General features: G+C 46.9%; 1 protein-coding gene across 1 annotated transcript in view; it reads left to right on the top strand.

Annotated features, from left to right (window-relative positions):
- The window catches only part of LOC141229264 (uncharacterized), a 72,970-nt gene that overhangs the window by 23,891 nt on the left and 22,955 nt on the right, over positions 1 to 26,124 (top strand). Inside the window, exons 3-4 of the mRNA XM_073667450.1 lie at positions 9,834 to 9,938; positions 10,135 to 10,416. Of these exons, the coding sequence (XP_073523551.1) occupies positions 9,834 to 9,938; positions 10,135 to 10,416 (387 nt within the window). The remainder of the gene's footprint in view (positions 1 to 9,833; positions 9,939 to 10,134; positions 10,417 to 26,124) is intronic.

Raw genomic sequence — 26,124 nt, 5'->3', positions numbered from 1 at the left:
CCTCTTTCGAGATCACCTCTCTGCAGGCCTCTGGGTCTGATATGGTTTTAGGTTGACATGAACATGAGGCTCTGTGAGTACTTCATGCTCTATGGCCTGATTGAGTCCTGGCAACTCCGAAAACGGGTCTTTATTTTAATGTAGCAACTCTTTGCACTGTTGCTTTTGGGCACGTGACAGTGACTCTGCCACCTTGACCTCTTTCACATAAGAGTCAGGCTCCGCCACTAAACACGAAGCTTCCACGGGTTCCCTATCTCACTATGGCTTAATCAAGTTGACGTGGTACACCTGGTAGGGCTTCCTTCTCTCTGGCTGGTAGAGTTTATAGTTGACCTCACCAACCTTTTCAACTATTTCGTAGGGGCCCTGCCACTTCGCTAAGAATTTGCTCTCCGCTGTAGGTACCAGTACCCGATCCCTAGGATTGAAATGTCTCACTTGTGCTGATCTATTGTTCACCCTAGATTGCGCCTCTTGTGCTTGGAGGAGGTGCTCTTTCACGATGGGCATCACCCTGGCAATTCTCTCTTGCATTTGGGCCACGTGTTCGATTACACTCTTGCAGGGTATAGACTCCGCCTCCCAGGTCTCCTTTGCCACATCCAGGAGTCCTTGGGGGTGTCAGCCATCCAACAGTTCAAAAGGGGAGAATCCAGTACAGGACTGTGGTACCTCTCTGATGGAGAAGAGAAGGTACGGAAGTAGGCAGTCCCAGTCTTGGCCGTCCTCTCTACGACCTTCTTTAACATTGCCTTCAAGGTTTTGCCAAACCTTTACACCAAGCCATCCGTCTGTGGATGGTAGACTGAGGTCCGTAGTTGTGTGATTTGCAGAGTTTTGCACTACTCTCTCATCACCTTTGACATAAATGGGGTCCCTTGATCTGTTAGGATCTCCTTAGGTAACCCCGTTCTAGAAAAAAAATGGACAAACTCCCGAGCTATATACTTGGAGGAGTTACGTAGCGGCACAGCCTTCGGATACCATGTCGCATAGTCGAGTACCACTAGGATGCACTGATGCCATCTGGTGGACTTTACCAGGGGCCCCACCAGATCCATGGCTATGCGATCAAAGGGCACCTCGATGATAAGTAACGGCACCGGAGGCGTGTCAACAGAGTGGTCAGCTGGGACAGGACCTACAATAATTTACAATTTCTCGGTGACAACCGGGTCAATACAACCTCTGGAGGATTCGTTCCTGTGTTTTTTCTACCGCCAGGCAACCACCTAACACATGTGCATGGGCCATGTCTAATACCTTACGACTGTATGTTCCCAGCACCAGCAACTGCTCGACGAGCTCCCCTCTCACCTTGGTGACTCAGTCCCCATTGACGGCAAAGTATGGGTATCTGGTGTCACCCCCGGCTCTTGAGCAACAACGTGAAGTATAGACACATTATCAAATGTCCCTTTAAGAGTTAAATCCCTGAGTTGGGCAGTTCCACAGTTTCCCTTGGACACCTCCAGCTCAGGGATGTTGGCGTCAGGAGATGCTGCCCCATCCTCATCGCCCACAAACACACATGGGAAACTCTTTGGTTACGGCCTGCGGCGAGGTTTCTTCAGGGGTGTTCTGGCTGTCATCTAAGCAACCAGGTGTCACCACTTTCCCCCTCATGTCCCAGAATAATGCACAATCCCGTCCGATTATTATCAGGTGCAACAAGTCTTTAACGACCCCCACTTCCTGAGCTGTGGTGCCACAGTCCGTGTTTACATCCACCCTGGCAACAGGACATTTTTTAGCGTCCCCATGGATACACCAGACACCCACCACCTTCCCAGGAACCAGCCAATGAGGGAGTTTGGCGCTTATCAGGGTTACCAAACTTCCTGAGTCCAGCAGTTCAGACACTTGCATCCCGTTCACGGACACTGAGCACGCCAGAGGGCTCTCGCCGTGTTGATGAACCGCACTAGAGGCAGGGTAGGCAAAGTAGAAGCAATGCCGGCCTATGCTGCAGTCCATTGGCTCAGAGTTCCTGGGCCACCAAGCAGCTATATGGCCAGGGGCATCACAACTACAACAGAGGATGGATTGGGACTGATTCCCCAGCTGCGATTCATCTGCCTCTTGGACTTTGGACGAACGCCCAGTGAAGATTTAGTCCCCTTCTTTTGGGAGCCCCAGAAAGGTGACCTAACCACTGCTAGACCACCCAGGGAGCCCTCTACTGCCCGGTACCTCTCTACTAGGCCCACCAGGTTGTCTGCATTTTGGGGATCTCTCTGGGCAACACAGGACTGAATCGGCTTCGGCAGAGAGTGGACAAACCGATCCACGATCCATGACCACTCTCTCTACCATCTGGCTGGGGAACAAGTCTCTGGCTGCAGCGACTTTTGTACCAGGTGCAGAAGATCAAACATTTGTGACAAAGGAGTTTTGTCCCTGTGGAAGTCCCAGAGGTGGACTCGTACTCTGACTGCCAGGGTTATGCCCAGCCGCCCCAGGATCTCAGCCTTAAACTTGCTATACTCCTTAGAGTCCTGCTGTGCCAGATCAAAATACGCCTTCTGTGGTTCCCCGATCAGATATGGCGCCCACTGCTCTGGTAGTAGTATCTCATGGTCCGCCACCCTCTCAAACACGGCCAGAAACGCCTTGACGTCAACCCCCCGGAGTCATCTTTTGCAACGCCCCTCTCACGGTTTTCCTCACCTGGGTCTCATCGCTTTGGCCTGGAGGTGGTGCGGCTTCTCCGATACGGAGGGCCTCCGCCAGGAGCGTCATCTGTTCCTGCTGCTGTCACTGCTGTATCTATTGCTGTTGAAGCTGGAACTGTTGTTGGTCTGCTGAGCTTGCTGCTGAGGTATATTCGCCTGCACCAGTTGCTTTATCAGCTCCTCCATGTTGCCGGACGAACCTTGCTGGCTGGCGGCCTTCACCCAGGACATATACGTTTTCCTGTAGCAGTCACACTGCCCCTTGGGATTTGTGCCCGCATTCTCCACCAATCTGTGACAGATAAGCTCTCGGGCCGGCGCAGGTTCACACAGGAATGCAGTCCGCAGGTTCAAAAACAAACTGGTGGTTTATAAAATGTCCATAAACCAACCAGGAAAACAAAACATAACAGCCTTTTTCTGGCACAAAAGGTATAATAGAACAAAATTCAAAATAACCCGTCCATATGCAGCACGGCTTCAGCCGTTTAAATGTAGTGCTTCTCTCTACCTCCAGCAGACTCTGAGCAGCACATGCAAGGTCTGCTCACCTTGCACAACACACAGCACACTGAGACAGGCACAGCTGTCTTAAATCAGGCCTTCCAAGACCTGAACTGAAGGTAAGTGAGCAGCTGACCCACCATCCCCCACCCCCAGCTCTTTCAGCTGCTCGTAAAACCCGGCCCTTTAATCCGGGCCCATTAACTCCCTCTCAGCACTATGTGTGCTGGAGCCTGCTTCTCCGGGTCCTACATCACCGAAGGTTGGTACTTCGGGGACACATACCTCCCATCCATGACCTGTCCGGAAGCCACCTTACAGCGCACAGATACGTACACTTCGTACACGCGCGGCTCTGCTCCGTACATCTCGTACACACGCGGCTCCGCTCCGTACACCTCGTACACGCGCGTCTCCGCTCCGTACACCTCCTACACGCGCGGCTCCGACCGTACACCTCGTACCTGCGCGGCTCCGCTCCGTACACCTCGTACACGCGCGGCTCTGCTCCGTACACCTCGTACACGCGCGGCTCTGCTCCGTACACCTCGAACACGCGCGGCTCTGCTCCGTACACCTCGTACACGCGCGGCTCTGCTCCGTACACCTCGTACACGCGCGGCTCTGCTCCGTACACCTCGTACACACGCGACTCCGCTCCGTACACCTCGTACACACACGGCTCCGCTCCGTACACCTCGTACACACACGGCTCCGCTCCGTACACACGCGGCTCCGCTCCGTACACCTCGTACACACACGGCTCTGCTCCGTACACCTCGTACACACGCGGCTCTGCTCCGTACACCTCGTACACACGCGGCTTCACTCCGTACACCTCGTACACGCGCGGCTCTGCTCCGTACACCTCGTACACACACGGCTCCGCTCCGTACACCTCGTACACACGCGGCTCCGCTCCGTACACCTCGTACACACGCGGCTCCGCTCCATACACCTCGTACACACGCGGCTCTGCTACATCCACACTGTAAACCCCTGCTGACCCCACACATAAACTTCAGCTCATCCAGCACCATGACAACCAGCACAGCAGAGTCCTGCATCCACTGAGGCCCCTGATCATGTGACCCCTGACTCCTCCCCTCCTGTGACCTCATCACAGCTCCTGTGCGCACAGAGCAACCATATATGTGGTGGCGGCTCTGCAGGTGGAGGTATGTGGAGACCCCCATTACTGGGCGCAGGGGGCAGTAACCCCTTCAGCACGGAGACTCTTTTGGGGTCTAGTGTTGCCCCTTTATAAGAATCATAAGGTTTTTGTTCTGTTTCCTGTAATAGATACATACGACCCAACTATGGAGACAGGAAGGGAGGAAACGTATTGTTCTCATAGTACAGGACCCCTTTACTGGCCCCACAGTGTAATGCCCCCATTATGCCCCTTATGCACTATGTATGATGCCCCCACACAGTGTAATGCCCCCATTATGCCCCTTATGCAGGATGTATGATGCCCCCACACAGTGTAATGTCTCCATTATGCCCCTTATGCAGGATGTATGATGCCCCCCACAGTGTAATGCCCTCATTATGCCCCTTATGCACTATGTATGATGCCCCCACACAGTGTAATGCCCCCATTATGCCCCTTATGCAGTATGTATGATGCCCCCACACAGTGTAATGTCCCCATTATGCCCCTTATGCAGGATGTATGATGCCCCCACACAGTGTAATGCCCCCATTATGCCCCTTATGCAGGATGTATGATGCCCCCCACAGTGTAATGCCCCCATTATGCCCCTTATGCAGGATGTATGATGCCCCCCCACAGTGTAATGCCCCCATTATGCCCCTTATGTAGGATGTATGACGCCCCCCACAGTGTAATGCCCCCATTATGCCCCTTATACAGTATGTATGATGCCCCACACAGTGTAATGCCCCCATTATGCCCCTATGCAGGATGTATGATGCCCCCACACAGTGTAATGCCCCCATTATGCCCCTATGCTGGATGTATGATGCCCCCCACAGTATAATGCCCCCATTATGCCCCTTATGCAGGATGTATGATGCCCCCCACAGTGTAATGCCCCCATTATGCCCCTTATGCAGGATGTATGATGCCCCCACACAGTGTAATGCCCCCCATTATGCCCCTTATGCAGTATGTATGATGCTCCACACACAGTGTAATGCCCCCATTATGCCCCTTATGCAGGATGTATGATGCCCCCCACAGTGTAATGCCCCCATTATGCCCCTTATGCAGGATGTATGATGCCCCCACACAGTGAAATGCCCCCCATTATGCCCCTTATGCAGTATGTATGATGCTCCACACACAGTGTAATGCCCCCATTATGCCCCTTATACAGGATGTATGATACCCCCACAGTATAATGCCCCCATTATGCCCCTTATGCAGGATGTATGATGCCCCCACACAGTGTAATGCCCCCATTATGCCCCTTATGCAGTATGTATGATGCCCCCACACAGTGTAATGCCCCCATTATACCCCTTATGCAGTATGTATGATGCCCCACAGTGTAATGCCCCCATTATGCCCCTTATGCAGTATGTATGACGCCCCTACACAGTGTAATGCCCCCATTATGCCCCTTATGCAGGATGTATGATGCCCCCACACAGTGAAATGCCCCCCATTATGCCCCTTATGCAGTATGTATGATGCCCCACAGTGTAATGCCCCCATTATGCCCCTTATGCAGTATGTATGACGCCCCTACACAGTGTAATGCCCCCATTATGACCCTTATGCAGTATGTACAGTGGTGGCCAAAAGTATTGGCACCCCTGCAATTCTGTCAGATAATACTCAATTTCTTCCTGAAAATGATTGCAATCACAAATTCTTTGGTATTATTATCTTCATTTAATTTGTCTTCAATGAAAAAACACAAAAGAGAATGAAGCAAAAATCAAATCATTGATCATTTCACACAAAACTCCAAAAATGGGCCAGACAAAAGTATTGGCACCCTCAGCCTAATACTTGGTTGCACAACCTTTAGCCAAAATAACTGCGAACAACCGCTTCCGGTAACCATCAATGAGTTTCTTACAATGCTCTGCTGGAATTGTAGACAATTCTTCTTTGGCAAACTGCTCCAGGTCCCTGAAATTTTGAAGGGTGCCTTCTCCAAACTGCCATTTTGAGAACTCTCCACAGGTGTTCTATGGGATTCAGGTCTGGACTCATTGCTGGCCACCTTAGAAGTCTCCAGTGCTTTCTCTCAAACCATTTTATAGTGCTTTTGGAAGTGTGTTTTGGGTCATTGTCCTGCTGGAAGACCCATGACCTCTGAGAGAGACCCATCACCTCTGAGGGAGACCCAGCTTTCTCACACTGGGCCCTACATTATGCTGCAAAATTTGTTGGTAGTCTTCAGACTTTATAATGCCATGCACACGGTCAAGCAGTCCAGTGCCAGAGGCAGCAAAGCAACCCCAAAACATCAGGGAACCTCCGCCATGTTTGACTGTAGGGACCGTGTTCTTTTCTTTGAATGCCTCTTTTTTTTCCCTGTACACTCTATGTTGATGCTTTTTCCCAAAAAGCTCTACTTTTGTCTCATCTGACCAGAGAACATTCTTCCAAAACGTTTTAGGCTTTCTCAGGTAAGTTTTGGCAAACTCCAGCCTGGCTTTTTTATGTCTCGGGGTAAGAAGTGGGGTCTTCCTGGGTATCCTACCATACAGTCCCTTTTCATTCAGACGCCGACGGATAGTACGGGTTGATACTGTTGTACCCTCGAACTGCAGGGCAACTTGAACTTGTTTGGATGTTAGTCGAGGTTCTTTATCCACCATCCGCACAATCTTGCGTTGAAATCTCTCATCAATTTTTCTTTTCTGTCCACATCTAGGGAGGTTAGCTACAGTACCATGGGCTTTAAACTTCTTGAAGACACTGCACGGAAGACACAGGAACATTCAGGTCTTTGGAGATGGACTTGTAGCCTTGAGATTGCTCATGCTTCCTCACAATTTGGTTTCTCAAGTCCTCAGACAGTTCTTTGGTCTTCTTTCTTTTCTCCATGCTCAATGTGGTACACACAAGGACACAGGACAGAGGTTGAGTCAACTTTAATCCATGTTAACTGGCTGATTTAGTTATTGCCAACACCTGTTAGGTGCCACAGGTAAGTTACAGGTGCTGTTAATTACACGAATTAGAGAAGCATCACATGATTTTTCAAACAGTGCCAATACTTTTGTCCACCCCCTTTTTTAGGTTTGGTGTGGAATTATATCCAATTTGGCTTTAAGACAATTCTTTTTAGTATTTTTTCATTGAAGACAAAATAAATGAAGATAATAATACCAAAGAATTTGTGATTGCAACCTTTATCAGAAAGAAACTGAGTATTATCTGACAGAATTGCAGGGGTGCCAATACTTTTGACCACCACTGTATGATGCCCCACACATTGTAATACCTCCATTATGCCCCTTATGCAGTATTTTTGATGCCCCACACAGTATAATGCCCCCATTATGCCCCTTATGCAGTATGTATGATGCCCCCACACAGTGTAATGCCCCCATTATGCCCCTTATGCAGTATGTATGATGCCCCCACACAGTGTAATGCGCCCATTATGCCCCTTATGCAGTATGTATGATGCCCCCACACAGTGTAATGCCCCCATTATGCCCCTTATGCAGTATGTATGATGCCCCCACACAGTGTAATGCCCCCATTATGCCCCTTATGCAGTATGTATGATGCCCCCACACAGTGTAATGCCCCCATTATGCCCCTTATGCAGTATGTATGATGCCCCCACACAGTGTAATGCCCCCATTATGCCCCTTATGCAGTATGTATGATGCCCCCACACAGTGTAATGCCCCCATTATGCCCCTTATGCAGTATGTATGATGCCCCCACACAGTGTAATGCCCCCATTATGCCCCTTATGCAGTATGTATGATGCCCCCCACAGTGTAATGCCCCCATTATGCCCCTTATGCAGTATGGATGATGCCCCCACACAGTATAATGTTCCCACAGTACCGCCTGAGGTCCTGCAGTTTGAATAAGTCCTGAGGTTTTACAGTTGGAATAATCCCTCTGGAGTTGGTTTTCCCTCTGCCTGCTCCCCTACATATACCCTCGAGCATGTATACATTCATGTAGGGGAGCAGGCCTTACTAGATATCGAGGCTTTGTACAGTAATATATCGCATGAGGATGATATCAGTGGCGTAAGATGTTTATTGAAATCGATATCAATAGAGTGTAGTAGACATAATGACTTCATGGAGGATCTTCTAAAATTCATTCTTACTCATAACGTCTTACTTTTTGACAGGAAGTACTTAAACGAGCTCAGGGGTACTGCAATGGGGAGCCCCTGTACCCCCTCATCTGCTAATCTATTCCTGGGATGGTGGGAGGAAACCAAAATACTCAGTGATGATTATAAGTAGTGGCAACCATATATTGGGGTATGATATAGATATATTGACAACATTTTTATCATCTGGTCAAGGACGAGTGAACAATTTCTTTAATTTGTCAGGGAACTCAATATCCATAGAGTGGCCCTTAGATTTATATCAGAGTTTAATTATTACCAGTTGCCTTTCCTTGATGTACCAATCAAGAAAGTACGGGATGGGAGCCAGGGCTGTGGAGTCGGTAAGCCAAACCTTTGACTCCTACTCCTAAATTTCCATGACACCGTCTCCGACTTCATGACTCCGACTCCCTCATACATGGCTCATGTTTAAGTGATTTACAGTAGGACACATTTTATTCGTTCTCCCATGACAGCACCACGAGAGAGAGGATCTGCCCATCAAGGACAGGAAACCTACGGGTTAAAAAGGGCGGCACCTCTCTCTCGCCTCAGTTTAGGTTTCCTGTCCATGATGGGAGACCTCGCAGGCTTACCTGCAGAAGATGGTCTCTTGCCCCAGAGGGAGCCACAGGGCGTTGGATGGAGCTGTCTGTCCTGGGCCTCTGGAGACGCCACGGCAGGGCTCATTGGGGCACCTCCATGTGCGTTGCGGCAGGCAGTACGAGGCAGGAGATCCGGGCCGCGCCGGCGGGGCACGTGACAGGCGCGGCCCTGTGACGTATTTCCGGTGCGTCGGGGACGTCACCGGAAGTGGGCGGAGCTCGCGTGCGCAACCAGGAAGTGCGCGCGAGCATGAGGACGCCGAAGCCACGAGGAGGACAACGTCAGCTGGGCAGGCGGCGGTGAGCCCACCTGGGGGGGGGGAACCACGTGGGAACAATTGACTCCCTCCTGGGTTCTAAAAAAGAAAAAAACCCACACATGGTACCTGGCATGGCCAGTATAAAAGAGTCCTGGCAACATACAAAGGTGCTTCCCAGCCCATTGTTATCTTGGTAGACATGGGAGATTCATAGGAGCAGCTTTCACCTCAGCAAGAGCAGCTGCTGCAGGAGCAGCCCTCTGGGGAGCCCTCACAACTGGTGGTGCAACGTTATTCCCGGTCTGGGTCTAGTCGTTCACCACTAAGAGCAGAAAAAATAGTCCGGTTCAGCGTGATTCCCCGCCTTTTATGATGGATTCTTCTGCTTCTACGGTACCAGATATTCTGTGGGGTAAGTGGAATCTTCGTGGAAGTTCTACTAATAGTTTCCTCCTCCTTTTTTCTTTCTATAAACTCCTCTTTCAGAGCAAGAAATGTTCAGCTAAAACGAAACATAAAGAATGTGCCTTATGCAGCAATCCGCTCCCAGATGCATATAATAAGAAATTGTGCCAGCTGTGTATTAACAAAGTAATGGCGGAGGAAACCCCTGGGTTGTCCCTGGACCTAAAGACTTTAATTAGAGAGGAAATAGGCAAGGCTTTGCAAGGCTCAGAATCTACTCATATTTCTCGGGAACCTGAGCCGGGTCCAGATATCTGACATTTCCTCCTCCGCTCTCTCTTCTTCTGATAGTGAATCGGATAGACAGTGTTTTCCTCTGCAGGAGGTTGATGCCTTGGTAAAAGCTGTCCGGTCTACCATGGGCATTGTAGACATGAGGGCAGAAAAGTCTGTGGAGGACTTAATGTTTGGTGGATTAGGTCAGAAAAAGAGAAAACGTTTTCCCGTGAATACAAGAGTAAAAGACCTCAATGATAGAGAGTGGAAAAAACCCGACAGGAAGGGCAGTGTTCCTCCATCTTTCAAGAGGAGGTACCCATTTGAGGATGCCATATGTTCCTCTTGGTCAAAAGCACCAAAGCTGGACGTTGCTGTCGCTAAAGCGGCAAAAAAGACTTCCCTCCCGTTTGATGACATGGGAGCATTAAAAGACCCCCTGGACAGACGAGCCGATACCTTCTTAAAAGGTGCATGGGAGACAGCTGCAGGAGCACTGAGACCAGCAGTAGCAGCCACCTGCACATCTAGAGCCCTGATGGTTTGGCTGGAACAGTTAAACAGTCAGCTAAGGGATGGTGTCTCTAGGAAGGAGATTATTTCTTCCCTTCCACTGATTCAGGGTGCAGCGGCCTTTCTTGCTGATGCGTCTGCGGACTTAGTCAGATTCGCAGCAAAGTCATCAGCTCTGTCAAATGCGGCTCGACGAGCGCTATGGATTAAATGCTGGCTTGGGGATGTACAGACAAAGTCCAGGCTGTGTGCAATCCCTTGCGAAGGGGAATATCTCTTTGGCCAGACTATGGACGAATTATTGGAGAAGGCCGGAGATCCTAAGAAGTGTTTTCCATCAGTACCTCTACCCTCCTTTAAGAGATCGTTTCGGAAAAGAAAATTCATCCGAAGAAGATTCTTCAGGGAACCGGACAAGTCCGAAGAAAGAGGTCGAAAAGGTAGAGGCCTTCTCTTTGGTTCATCTCCAAAAAATCAGCAGAAGCCAGGGAATGCACAATCAGCCCAGGTGGGAGGGAGATTGTCATTATTTTCCCCAGCTTGGGAACAGATTTCTCATAGTAATTGGATTTTGAGCCTGATTAAATATGGTCTAAAATTTCAATTTCAAGCTTTTCCTCACAAGAGATTCATGATTGTTCCCTCTAGTTCCTCCCCAGAACGCCAGACTGCCCTCGTATCGGAAATTCAAGTCTTAATAAGGAAAAACGTCCTGATTGAGGTTCCGGATTCAGAAAAGGGTCTCGGATTCTACTCCCCGCTCTTCTTGGTCCCAAAACCGGATGGGAGTTTCAGGACAGTTATAAATCTAAAATCCTTAAATAGCTTCCTTAAAGTAGACACTTTCAAAATGGAATCCTTGAAAACAGTAATAAAGTTGCTTTTTCCCCACTGTTATATGGTAGTTCTCGATCTCAAGGATGCGCATTACCATATTCCCATTCATAGTTACTATCAGAAATACCTGAGGCTGGCCATTGAAATTGAGGGGGTGGTTAAACACTTTCAGTACACTGCACTTCCCTTTGGGTTAGCAATAGCCCCGCGAATTTTCACCAAATTAATGGCAGAGGTTATGGCCCATATAAGAGAAAGAGACATTCTAATAATCCCTTACCTAGATGATCTCCTGATAGTGGGAAACTCTGTTGTTCAATGCGAGGCCCACCTTCGGGTGACCATGTCTGTCTTGGAGGGCTTGGGGTGGTTTCTAAATTTGGAAAAATCTAGATTAACTCCACTCAAAGCTCAGCAGTATCTGGGGGTCATGTTAGATTCTAAAAAACGGTTATGTTATTTATCTGAAGAAAAAATCACAAGAATCCAGGGTTTGGTAAGACAGTGTATGGATAAACCCTCTATGTCACTCCGTAAAGCCATGTCGTTATTAGAGACCTTAACCTCGAGTTTTTCCGCAGTTCGTTGGTCACAATTTCATTCAAGGGCTCTTCAGTGGGATGTATTGTATAACAACTCAGTCCTAGAAGGACATTTAGACCGTGAGTTTACCCTGTGTCCTCGGGCCATACATTCCCTTCATTGGTGGTTATGACACGATAATCTTTCTAGGGGGGTCCCCTGGGAGTGTAAGCCGATGGGAGTCTTAACTACAGATGCGAGTGCTGCAGGTTGGGGAGCTCACTTCAATGGGAACTTAGTTCAGGGGACCTGGTCAAGGAGTGAGATACAGTTGTCATCAAATGTTAAGGAGCTTTTGGCGGTGGATTATGCGTTCAACAAGTTCCTTACAGGGCCAGCATGTCCGTATACTCTCGGGCAATCAAGTCTCGGTAGCTTATATAAATCACCAAGGGGGAACCCGCTCAAGAGACTTAATGAGGGTAGCGGACAGACTTCTTCAGAATATCATTGTCTCTCCCTTTCGGCTATTCATCTAAAAGGGAAAGAAAACGTCTGTTATGTTCTGCTACCAGAGCTAAGGAAAGAGAGGAAATCTGTCCCTACGATAGAACTCAGCTGAATCCCGACGATGTAACAGGGAACCTGATCCTGCGATCAGACCTGCTAAAGTCCTAAGCTAGTCTGTACGGAGACCTATAGATGTGGGGAAGGAATCCCTACAAGTACTAAGGACTGGGAGGAAAATGGGACACCTCCTAACAGAAATAGTAGCAGTCAGACAAACAAACAAAATATATAGAACACTGAGGTCCGTAGACCAAGCAAACTAACAGAGTTAGATACAGAGCACAGGCTAGCTAGAAAGTAGTTATACAATGAAGTCCAGCAAAGCCAGAAGGGCGGAGCAGGATTAAATAGGCCAACGAGGTCATGTGACCAGCAAAGGAAAAAACCTAAGAGCAAGGTTCTAACAGTACCCCCCCTTCTAAGAGGATCCTCCGGATCCCCTAGGACCAGGCTTATCAGGAAATCTCCTGTGAAACGCTCTGATAAGTCTGGACGCGGAAACATCATCTGACCTCACCCAAGAGTTATCCTCGGGTCCGAAACCTTTCCAGGCCACCAGATACTGCAAACTACCTCTATACCGTCTAGAGTTAAGGATGCGAGAAATTTCATATTCCCCGTCCTCCACCACCGGAGGAACAGAGGCAGAGGCGTCACCATCCGACACAACAGCTTTTTTTAACAGAGAGACATGAAATACCGGATTAGTTCTCCAGGAGGTAGGAACCTCCAACCTAACAGCAGATTGGTTGACAACCTGAAGCACCTTAAAGGGCCCTACAAACTTGGGACCCAATTTCTTAGAAGGAATCCTCAACCGCAGATTCCTAGAGGACAACCAAACCATGTCACCAACAGCGAACAAAACCTCCTGTCGTTTCCTATCAAAGTAGTCTTTAGATTTTCTGTTGGCCTCCTGAAGATTACCACGCACATCCGTCCAAACTCTCTCCAAATCACCGGAAAAATTCTCCTCCTCAGGCACGGCAGATCCCAACTTGGAGAACGACCCAAACGACGGATGTCTCCCAGAACAACAAAAAAAAGGCGAACAACCAGCAGAAGAAGATGTATGATTGTTCAGAGCAAATTCAGCAAGTGGCAGAAACTCAGACCACCCCTCTTGATTGTCTGCCACAAAACAACGCAAGAACTGCTCAACATCCTGGTTTTTCCTTTCTGTCTGGCCATTAGATTCAGGATGATATCCGGACGAGAACGACAAATGAATTCCCAACCTATCACAAAAGGCACGCCAAAAACGAGCCACGAACTGAGGACCCCTATCAGAAACAATGTCAGTAGGAACGCCATGAAGTCTGACAATTTCCTTGACAAAGGCCTTAGCGAGAGTTTTAGCGCAGGGCAGTTTGACGAAGGGAACCAAGTGACACATCTTGCTAAAACGGTCCACGACCACCCAGATGACCGTAAAACCCTCAGAGGGGGGAAGGTCAGTTATAAAGTCCATAGCCAAATGTGTCCAAGGAGCACTAGGAACCTCCAAAGGACAAAGCAACCCCGCAGCAGGAGTATGTGAGGACTTAGATCTAGCACATATAGTACATTGACGCACCCACTTAATGACTTCCTTCTGCCATCCAGGCCACCAAAAACTGCGACCCACCAGTCTCTTGGTCTCAGAGATTCCGGGATGACCTGCCAACCGAGATTCGTGACACTCAATAAACAAATCTCTCCTAAAGGTCCCAGGCACAAACAACCTCCCATGAGGAGTGTTAGATGGGGCATTCTCCTGTGCTTTAAGAATCTCGTCTTCCAAAACGGAGTCCAAAGCAGCTATCACAACACCTTCTTGTAAAATGTTCTCCTCTTTCTCAGCACCAACTATGGGAGAAAAACTGCGAGACAAGGCATCCGCCTTAACATTCTTAGTACCAGGGATGTAAGTAACGGAGAAATTAAACCGCGAGAAAAACAGTGCCCACCTAGCCTGACGGGCATTCAGGCGCTTGGCAGCATCAAGATATATCAGATTTTTATGATCCATAAGAACCTGAACGGGAAATTCCGCACCTTCCAAGAAGTGGCGCCAGTGTTCAAATGCGAGTTTAATAGCCAATAATTCCCGATTACCAATATCGTAATTCAGTTCAGTCTCCGAAAATTTTTTTGAAAAAAAAGGCACAGGGATGTAATCCATCCCCGTTATCCTGAGACAATACTGCGCCAACCCCCACCGAAGAAGCATCAACCTCAACCAAAAACGGCTTAGTCACATCAGGCTGCATAAGGATGGGAGCAGAGGTGAACCTCTCCTTGAGATACACAAAAGCTTCAATGGCCTCAGAAGACCACTGAACCGCATCAGCACCTTTCCTGGTGAGATCGGTTAGAGGTTTGACAATACTAGAAAAATTTTTTATGAATTTTCTGTAATAATTGGCGAAACCTAAAAACCTCTGTATCGATTTCAAACCAGTAGGCCTAGGCCATTCCTGTACAGCTTGAACTTTAACCGGGTCCATCTCAAAACCTTCGCTGGAGATAATGTAACCCAAAAAACTAATTCTCTGTACAGCGAACTCACATTTCTCCAGCTTAGCAAAAAGCGAATTGTCCATTAACAATTGTAATACCTCACGTACGCTCCGCCAATGAGACTCAAGATCCGGCGAATAAATCAAAATGTCATCCAAATACACAACCACATTTTTGCCGATCAAAGGTCTAAGGATGTCATTAATAAGATTCTGAAAAAATGCAGGAGCATTAGTAAGACCAAAAGGCATAACCAGATTCTCAAAATGACCCACAGGAGTGTTAAAAGCAGTCTTCCATTCGTCACCCTCCTTCATGCGCAACAGATTGTATGCCCCCTTAAGGTCAATTTTAGAGAACCACTTGGCCCCCATTAACTGATTAAACAGATCAGGAATCAATGGCAGTGGGTAAGGATTGCGTACAGTAATTTTGTTAATCTCACGAAAATCCAGACAAGGACGTAAACCGCCGTCCTTTTTTTTTACAAAAAAAAATCCAACCGCCACAGGAGACTTAGAGGGCCTAATGTGACCGGCGGCCAAACTTGTCTGTATATATTCATCCAAAGCCTTCCTCTCAGGAATAGTAAGGTTAAATAAACGACTTTTAGGAAGAGTCGCTCCAGGGACAAATTCAATAGAACAATCATAGTCTCTATGGGGAGGCAAAACCTGCGATTCCTTCTCAGAAAAAACTCTCCAAAAATCCTGAATAGGAACAGGCAATTCTCCCCTATCCAAAGCTGCAATACGCCCGTTACAACACTTGTCATAACATTTATGGCTCCAGGATTTAATTTCATTGGTAGACCAATCCAGTACAGGATTGTGAAATTTTAACCAGGGCAATCCCAATATTACTGGAGAAGGCAAGTTATTCAAAACTACCAAATCCAATTTCTCATGGTGAACACCATTAATAGTGAGAGGAAATTCACAGACCTTAAGAGTAATATTCTTCAAAGGGGAACCATCCACAGAAACCACAGCAATGGGGGATGATAAAGGTTCGGGTTTTAAATTGAGTCTTTCCAAGAATCCCCCATCAATTACATTCAGAGTAGACCCACAATCAACAAACACCCGAAATTCCATTAATTTTTCCTGAGCAATCGTGGAAGCAGCTAAAAATACACCCTTGGAATTTAAACAGGCAATACGGGCATGACTGACCATTTTTTTTTCTTTCTTCATACGAAGCTCACAGCCTTTAATCAAATGACCAGATTTTCCGCAATAGAAACACAAGCCTTCAGAAAATCGACGGTCTTTTTCTTGAGAGCGAGGTGCCACCGATCCAATCTCCATCGGTTCACCACTGTTCGTACACACATTCTCATAACCAGAAACTGACATAGCAGAGGATTTGCTCTCATTAACCCTTGCACGCAGTCTCCTATCCACCCGTATAGCTAATTGCATAGCCTGTTGCAAATCTTCAGGTGTAGGATAAGCAATTAGCAGGTCTTTAACCCTTTCATTGAGCCCAGCAAGAAATAGACTTTTCAGAGCAGAATCGTTCCACCCTGTTTGAGTAGACCAACGACGGAAATGAGTACAATATTTTTCCACATTACCTAATCCCTGTTTCAAACGTCTCAACTCAGTCTCAGCTGATGCGACACGGTCAGGATCATCATATAATAGCCCCAAAGCAGAAAAAAAACTATCCACTGATCTGAAGCATGTATCACTAGGTTGCAAAGAAAAGGCCCACTCCTGAGGCTCTTTGCGCAAAAGTGACATTATGAACCCTATGCGCTGGGATTCATCCCCAGAGGACTTGGGTCTCAAACGAAAATACAATAAGCAAGCATTTTTAAATGAAAAAAATTCTCGGTGTTCACCAAAAAATAAATCCGGCAAACATACCTTAGGCTCCAAGAAGAAATGTGCTCCAGGACAGTTACTCACGTGCTGACGGAGCTCGGCCACCTCCAGAGAGAGTCCCTGCAGGCGATGAGCCAAATCCTGAACCGACACCATGATGGAACAGAAAAATCTTTCCTTAGAGAATTTGCAGGCTGGACTTACTGTTATGTTCTGCTACCAGAGCTAAGGAAAGAGAGGAAATCTGTCCCTACGATAGAACTCAGCTGAATCCCTACGATGTAACAGGGAACCTGATCCTGCGATCAGACCTGCTAAAGTCCTAAGCTAGTCTGTACGGAGACCTATAGATGTGGGGAAGGAATCCCTACAAGTACTAAGGACTGGGAGGAAAATGGGACACCTCCTAACAGAAATAGTAGCAGTCAGACAAACAAACAAAATATATAGAACACTGAGGTCCGTAGACCAAGCAAACTAACAGAGTTAGATACAGAGCACAGGCTAGCTAGAAAGTAGTTATACAATGAAGTCCAGCAAAGCCAGAAGGGCGGAGCAGGATTAAATAGGCCAACGAGGTCATGTGACCAGCAAAGGAAAAAACCTAAGAGCAAGGTTCTAACAACGTCACAGCGGATTTCCTAAGCCGTATTTCCATAAAAGAGGGAGAATGGTCCTTGAATCCTCAAATCTTCTCCAGAATTGTGGCAATGTGGGGTCTTCCGACAGTGGACTTATTTGCGACGAAATGCAACCGGAAGGTGACAACATTCTGTTCCCTAGACCCCAGAGAAGAACCCCTGACAGTGGACGCCTTTATGGTTCCCTGGAAATTCCCTCTGACATATGCATTTCCTCCCATGATCCTGCTTCCAGCAGTTATAAGGAAGATCAGGGCAGACAGGGCCAGAGTAATACTCATATGCCCCTTTTGGCCCAAAAGACCGTGGTTCCCTTGTCTCCGAAAAATATCCATATCAGATCCCTGGATCCTTCCGGAGATTCCAGACCTTCTCACACAGGGTCCGGTTTCCCATACTCCAGCCTCGAGTCTCCATTTGACGGCGTGGAATTTGAGAGGGTGCTGTTAACCAACAAGGGATTCCCCGCAAATGTAGTAAATACTCTCTTGTCTAGCAGAAAACCCGTTACCACCCGCATTTATGCTAGGACCTGGAGGAAGTTTTTATCATTTACTGAATTTAAATCAGAGGAGGGGCCCCCTATTGGGAAAATACTAGAGTTTCTGCAGCGGGGCTTAGAATTGGGGCTTACCACTAGTACCTTAAAAGTACAGGTGTCGGCTTTGGGAGCTTTGTTTTCTTCCGATATTGCAGCTAATTATTGGATAGCACGATTTATAAAAGCTTCCTTTAGGTGTAGACCCATTATCAAAGCAAAATCCTCTCCCTGCGATTTGAATTTGGTCCTAGAGGCCTTAACTAATCCTCCCTTCGAGCCCCTAGATTTAGCCTCCCCAAAAATTATTCTCCTAAAAACAGCCCTGTTAGTGGCCCTGACTTCAGCCAGAAGAGTGAGTGACATACAGGCTCTTTCCATATGTCCGCCATTTACTCAGATTCTGGATGATAGGATTGTATTAAAACCTGACCCAGCCTTTCTTCCAGAAGTAGTCACTCGGTTCCATAGAACTCAGGAGGTAGTTCTCCCAACCTTTTGCTTTCCCCCCAAAAATCAAAAAGAGGAGAGGCTACACACTTTAGACGTGAGGAGGTGCGTACTCAAATACCTACAGATTTCACGCAGTTTTAGGAAGGATAATTCCCTATTTATATGCCATCAGGGGGCTAGAAAGGGTTGTAAGGCCTCAAAGTCTACGATTGCAAGATGGATTAGAGAGGCCATATCCCTCGCCTACTCCTCAGGGAATAAGGAGGTTCCGGAGGGGTTGAGAGCTCATTCCACCAGAGCGATAGCAACCTCCTGGGCGGAGAAAACGGGGCTTTCCATCGAAGAGATATGTAAGGCTGACACTTGGTCTTCTCCTTCTACCTTTTATAGGCATTATAGATTGGACCTGGGTGTCTCTGCTGATCTCACCTTTGGGAGAAGGGTGCTTCAAGCGGTGATCCCTCCCTAATTTCCTTTCGTCTCTGTAATTCTCTCGTGGTGCTGTCATGGGAGAACGAATAAAGCCTTAGTTACTTACCGGTAACGGGATTTTTCGGAGCCCATGACAGCACCCGTATATTCCCTCCCTTCACTGGTGTTTTGCACTCCCGTAGAGTTGGCTTTCCTTTGTTTTGTGCACCTTTGGGAGAAGTTGGTGAAAGTAATGTACTTAATGTAATGATGTGTTTATTGTAACTAACCTTGGCGGTCCTCTCATGCTCTGTTAACTAAACTGAGGTGAGAGAGAGGTGCCGCCCTTTTTAACCTGTAGGTTTCCTGTCCTTGATGGGCGGATCCTCTCTCTCGTGGTGCTGTCATGGGCTCCGAAAAATCCCGTTACCGGTAAGTAACTAAGGCTTTTCTCAGCTAAAAGTCTAGACTCTTAGATCAGGAATAGGCAAGACATTTATAGGATTTTTACAGGATGAAAATGGAGAAATGGTAAGAGAGGATGTTGAGAAGGCCGAACTTTTTAATTCCTATTTTGCATCTGTTTTCTCTCAGAAAGAAAATGTAACATCAACTGATCTTCACTGTCCTTTTAAAGGAATAGAAGAATCCAAGTTATCTGTAAACAGAGAGATTGTGAGGGAATATTTAGCTAATATAAATGAGTTCAAGTCTCCAGGTCCAGATGAATTACACCCCAGAGTACTGAAGGAGATCGTAGAAGAAATTTTAGAACCACTCTCCATAATCTTTGAAAATTCTTGGAGAACAGGAGAAGTCCCAGAAGACTGGAGAAGAGCAAATGTTGTTCCTATCTTCAAAAAGGGGAAGAAGGTGGACCCAGGGAACTATAGGCCGGTGAGTCTGACTTCTATACCAGGAAAGATCTTTGAACAAATTATTAAACAATATGTATGTAAGTACATGGATAAGAATGAAGTGATTAACCAGAGTCAGCATGGGTTTGTAACTAACAAGTCATGTCAGACTAACTTAATTTCCTTCTATGACAGAATCACTGACTGGGTGGATCAGGGAAATGCTGTAGATATAGTATATCTTGACTTCAGCAAAGCATTTGACAAAGTATCTCACACCATCCTTATTGAAAAAATGACCAAGTATGCAATGGACCAGGCAACTGTTAGGTGGATTCATAACTGGCTTAGTGATCGGACTCAAAGAGTGGTTGTAAATGGCTTCACATCCAGCTAGATGAATGTCTCAAGTGGGGTACCACAGGGCTCTGTCCTGGGACCTGTATTGTTCAACATCTTTATCAATGATTTAGATGAAGGAATTGAGGGTAAACTGATTAAATTTGCTGATGACACAAAGCTAGGAGGGATAGCTAATACTAGAGAAGAGAGAGAGAGGATTCAAAAAGACCTAAATAAACTGGAGCAGTGGGCAGCAACCAGAATGTTTTTTAACAGGGAAAAATGCAAAGTACTACATCTGGGCAATAAAAATGAAAAAAGCATATACAGAATGGGAGGAATAGAGCTAAGCAACAGTACATGTGAAAAAGACTTCGGTATACTAATAGATCATAGACTGAACATGAGTCAACAGTGTGATGCAGCAGCAAAAAAGGCAAATACAATTCTGGGATGTATTAACAGAAGCATACAGTCTAGATCACGTGAAGTCATTATCGGTCTTTACTCCTCTTTGGTCAGACCTCATCTGGAATACTGTGTACAGTTTTGGGCACCACATTTTAAAAAAGATATAGACAAACTGGAGCAAGTTCAGAGAAGAGCGACCAGAATGGTGACTGGTCTGCAAACCATGTCCTATGAGGAAAGGTTGCAGGATTTGGGAATGTTTAGCTTGCAAAAAAGAAGACTGGGAGAAGACTGAATAGCTGTCTACAAATATGTCAAGGGCTGTCACATTTTAGAAGGATCATCTTTATTCTCATTTGCACAAGGAAAGACTAGAAGCAATGGGATGAAACTAAATGGGAGGAGACACAGATTAGATATTAGAAAAAACTTTTTGACAGTTAGGGTGATTAATGAGTGGAACAGGCTGCCACGAGAGGTGGTGAGTTCCCCTTCAATGGACGTCTTCAAACAGAGGCTGGACAGACATCTGTCTGAGATGATTTAGTGAATCCTGCTTTGAGCAGGGGGTTGGACCAGATGACCCAGGAGGTCCCTTCCAACTCTACCATTCTATGATTCTAGGACATTTCATAACTTTCCCAAATTCTTATGAAAAAATATTCCTCACAAACTGCATTGAACTACTGTACCCAATTTATTATATATTTTAGGCGTCGGAGTGGGTCCATTTTATACCGAATCCACCAAAATGGGCACCGACTCCGACTCCACAGCCCTGGTTTGGACCCTAGGGACACTCATCTACCATAAACTATTAAAGTGGGATAGCCACCACTGCATCCTACTAAAAAAAAAAAAAATATCCAAGGGCCAATGTTTTACAGTTGAGAAGAAACTGCTCTAATGTCACAGATATTAATATACAGGCAATAGACATGAACACCAGATTCAGGGAAAAAGGTATCCAAAGTACATTTTGGATTCCGCACGATTGTTTGCTGAAAAACAGGAGAGAGAGACACTTCTACATACCTAACCAAGACGCCAAGAAAAATATGGGATAACACAAGTAATAGGAACTTGTGACCATATCTTTAATATCCTCAGAAAACACTAGGATGTACTTGTGGCTGACCTGGACCTGAGGGTGCTTTGTGATCTGCTCCCACAATAACTTTCAGAAAGGGTTAGTCAATTAGGGACCGTTTAGTGCATAGTTTCTAAAAAAAACTGCACCCAAGGGGACATGGCTGGATAGAAGAATCTGGTTTCTTTAGATGTGTAGAAAGTTGTACATGTAATTGGATGAGACCATGTAAATCTTTCTCGAGTTCCTCTACAGGTGAAACCTCTTTCCAGAGGGATTATTCCAACTGTAAAACCTTGTATACTTGTATATGTGGCCACATGCACCTACCTCCTAGGTTATGTAAGCACGACCAAGAGGCAGTCTAAGAGGAGTGTCGGGGGGGGGGGGGGGGAGCATTTGGGCGAAATACACCATGGTTGGGTGTCACCGGTGTGTCAGAGGTGACAGACAGTCGCCCTGCAGGGGTTTGCAGGAGATCTCCACGTTTGGCAATGCAGACAGCTGCCTAGATGAGAGGCTGTGTTTAGGACCCAGATTCTACCTCCATTTAGTCTGGGTGTATATATACCTGGTGTGTCTATGTTGGCGTCGCCGGGTATACTCATTTCTACTTGGAACTTGGCTGAAGCAGTATCACGTCCTCTTTGGAGTCTTGAGGCCGTGTGCCCTGTTGGAGTTTCTTCTAAAGCAAAGTTTTAATTCCCCTGTGTTGTCTTTCCCTTTTGTCTTTAGAGTGCTAGCGGAGGTTGACTAGTGCTCATCTCCTTCCACCCCCAGCTATAGCCTTACGACAGGGATAGTTGGGCAAGGCATGTGATGGGCGACAGCTGCGGAGGCTGTATAGAGACGTTAGGGGGAGACAGGGTGATGCTAGTCCAGATTAGGAGGTCACCTCTTCCCCCTTTTCCATAATGTCTGGGCTCCCTTTCCCTTTCTCCTCTGTGTTGCACTCACACCTGGCGTGACATTGGGACACCCCATTAGTGAGACACATGAACAGTGCACATTGAGGTGAAACAAGCGACATCTCCTTTTGCATCATTGAGGTGGTTAAACCCAATGTGAGAGGTGGTGATCTTAATAGATGTATCCTCAAAAAAGAAAGTGAATGTATTTCCAGACTGGATTCACTAGGCCCTAAGGGACTGAATGAGCAAATTTCCTATGCCTGTTTTGTATGAATACAGCCCCATTCTGGATTACATTTTAGGATTTTATACTCTACCCATTGCTACTCAGTTCCCTGTGAACGAGGTTCACATATTGTTTTACTTCATCAAGAGATCTGAGCTTCTATATCAGAATTATTTCTTATCAGTTATATCCCAATTATACTATTTAGTAACTAACAAGTGTGGTGTTCCTTGTGTATCTCTAATTATGCAATAGGGGTCAAATATGACCATTTAGGAGTATACTGTGGGCCACCATACCATATATTTTGTAGTGATAAAGTAGATCCACATGCCGATTGCATGATGGAAGGATGTGCAATACTTGTTTTTAGTCTCCCATGATACTGATCTCAGAGGATTTTTCTGTTGGTGGAATGCAATCCAATACCATATGCACTCCGGTGTGGAACGCAGACATATGGGCATGCACATTTGTGGACAATGATCCTAGATGGAATGATGACTACGGGCATGCGCAGTCACAGGTACGAGTTTCACGGCGGCAATCAGTTTATCTGGTGTTTCAGCATAAAGCACGTCACTTCCGGACATGCACACTAGGTGATGGACATTATCGAACCTCTAGCTCATGAGAAGTAGCGTAGGTGCAGTATATTATTGTAGACAGACTCTATTCTGTATATCCTGTGACAATTCACCTCTAGGAATGGGAATGAGCATCATAGTCTGGGAGGGGTTTTGGATGAAGTGGGATATTTAAACATGGACACCTGGCTATTAGGCACGCTATGTTGAACATCATGAATTATCATCCCTGTATCAAGCCTCCTAATGAACCTGTTGGGAAAATGCATTGAGGCGAATTATTGAAACATTCTCTGAGTACCATACCCTTTCCTTTATACATATTGTAGGGGATTTACTCACTGGGGCACAATAGGAGGAAAACAGGAGGCATGTTCTTAAATTTCATGTGGGTTTATTACTTCATAAACCCAGAAGCCAAACAGAAAAGCAAATAGCCTTTAGATCAGGCAAACAAAGTAAATGTCCTTAGCAGGTCTCTACTCAGCCAGGCCTGTGTGGCACACAAGCTGGGGTAGCGTCCAGTGTCTTGGCTTGGTCTGAAGACAAACATACACAGTAGGCCTTCTACCTCCAAACACACAGACTATGTGCCAAACAACAGCCTTCATTTTATAGGCTGTTAACCACACCCAGAGATGAGGTATGTGGGTAGCTGGACCCGCCCATTCTCTCCTAGCTACCCGTAACCCGGCTCCCAGGTGCACCAAACGATCTTCTTAGTGCTTATGTGCTCTAGAGAAACACTCCGGGTTACATCACACAGACCAGCCATCTCTGTGACACATACCTCCCATGGACTACGCGACCATTAGCCACCTTACATACCCCCCCGCCTAAACCTGTGGGGTTGACACCTTTTACTACCAGACAGGGGATTCTCGAGAGAGCATCGGCATTACCATGTAGCTTCCCTGCTCTATGTTCTACAGGGAAGTAGGAGTCCTGTAGGGCTAAAAACCCGAGGGTGACTCTGGCATTTTTTCACTTTTTTCCCTCATCCATCTGAGTGGAGCATAGTCGGATAATAATCTAAATTTTCGACCTAACAGTACGGTAAGGTGTCCACCGCACACTTTATAGCCGAGCGTTCCTTCTCTATGACCGAATAATTTTTCTCGCAGGAGAACAGCTTTCTACTCAGGTAGAGGACAGGGTGCTCCTCCCCGTGTATCTCCTGGGAAAGGACTGCTGCTAACACGACATCTGAGACATCTGTCTGGAGTATAAACTCTTTCTTGAAGTCCGGGGCAACCAGGACCGGTTGCCTACACAGAGCCAGTTTCATCTTTTGAAAGGACGTCTCCTCCTCTGCTGTCCACTTGGCCTTGGCTGATTTTGTCCCTTTAAGGAGGTCAGTCAGGGGTGCGGCCATCATGGCGAAGTTTGGGATGAATTTTCCTGTAGTATCCCACGATTCCCAGGAAGGCTCTGACTTGCTTTTTCGACACCGGTCTCAGCCAATTTTGGATTGCTTCTACTTTAATATTTTGGGGTTTTATCTTGACTCTACCCATTACATATCCGAAGTACTTGGCTTCTTATTTCCCCATGCCACATTTCTTCGAGTTTATTGAAAACCCCACCTTCCTCAGAGCATCAAACACAGCCTGAATCTTTTCCAGATGACTCTCCCAGTCTGGACTGAAGATAATAATATTGTTCAGGTATGTTGCAGCATATTGCTTATGGGATGCAAGGATGCAATCCATAGCTCTCTGGAATTTTGCAGGGGCCCCCTGCAGTCCAAACGGCATACGGGCATACTGGAAGCATCCGTCCAGCGTAGAAAACGCAGTCTTCTCTTTGGCTACCTGTGCCATGGGGGTCTGCCAATATCCCTCCGTCAGATCCAAGGTGGTTATGTGCCTTGCTGGCCCAAGCCTCTTGATCAGCTCGACGACGCGTGGCATGTGATATGCATCAAATTTCAAACCTCATTCAACTTCCGATAGTCGTTGCAGAATCTCCACTCACCATTGGGATTTGGGACCAAGACAATCAGGCTCGACCAACTGCTCTTGGATTCTTCAATGACACTGAGCTTCAGCATACAAGCTACCTCTTTGGATATCAACTCTTGTCGGGCCTCAGGTATCTGATAGGGCTTCAAGTTCACCCGCACATGTGGCTTCGTCAGAACCTTGTGTTCTATGACCCTTGTGCAGCCCGACAATTCCGAGAACAGATCCCTATTCTTCTGCATCAACTCCCAGCACTGCTGTTTCTTGGCCTTCGTTAGCGTTTCCGCTATTGCGACTCCTCCAACGTCACCTTCTAGCTTGCCCAGCAAGCATGGAGCTTCCACAGCCTCTCTGTCTTGCCACGGCTTGATGAGGTTGATGTGGTATATCTGGTACAGCTTACGTCGTCCCGGTTGATGAACCTTGTAGTTCGCTTCACCCACTTTTTCCACCCTTGCCACATGGCCAAGAACTTACTTTCCACCGTAGTAATTAGCATGAGGACTCCGGTCTCCCGGATTGAAGTGCCTCACTCTGGCTGACTGGTTGTAGACTCTGGCATGAGCTTCTTGTGCCTGGAGGAGATGTTCTTTTACAATGGGCATCACCTTCACAATCCTCTCCTGCATCAGAGCAACCATGCTCGATGACGCTCCTATGGGGCGTGAATTCGGCTTCCCAGATTTCCTTTGTGACATCCAGAAGACCCTGCGAATGTCGGCCATACAGAAGTTCGAATGGCGAGAACCCTCTAGAGGCCTGTGAAACCTTTCGGTTGGAGAACAACAGATACGGTAGGAGACAGTCCCAGTCTCTACTGTCCCTTTCTATGTCCTTCCTCAGTATACTCTTCAGAGTCTTGTTAAACCTTTCGACTAGGCTATCCGTC

Source organism: Phyllobates terribilis, unplaced genomic scaffold (assembly GCF_046119375.1).
Source record: "Phyllobates terribilis strain yellow unplaced genomic scaffold, ASM4611937v1 Scaffold_470__1_contigs__length_1423970, whole genome shotgun sequence".
NCBI classification, from domain to species: Eukaryota; Metazoa; Chordata; class Amphibia; order Anura; family Dendrobatidae; genus Phyllobates; species Phyllobates terribilis.
The sequence above is the reverse complement of the archived record's forward strand: the minus strand, read 5'-3'. Positions and strand labels throughout refer to the sequence as shown.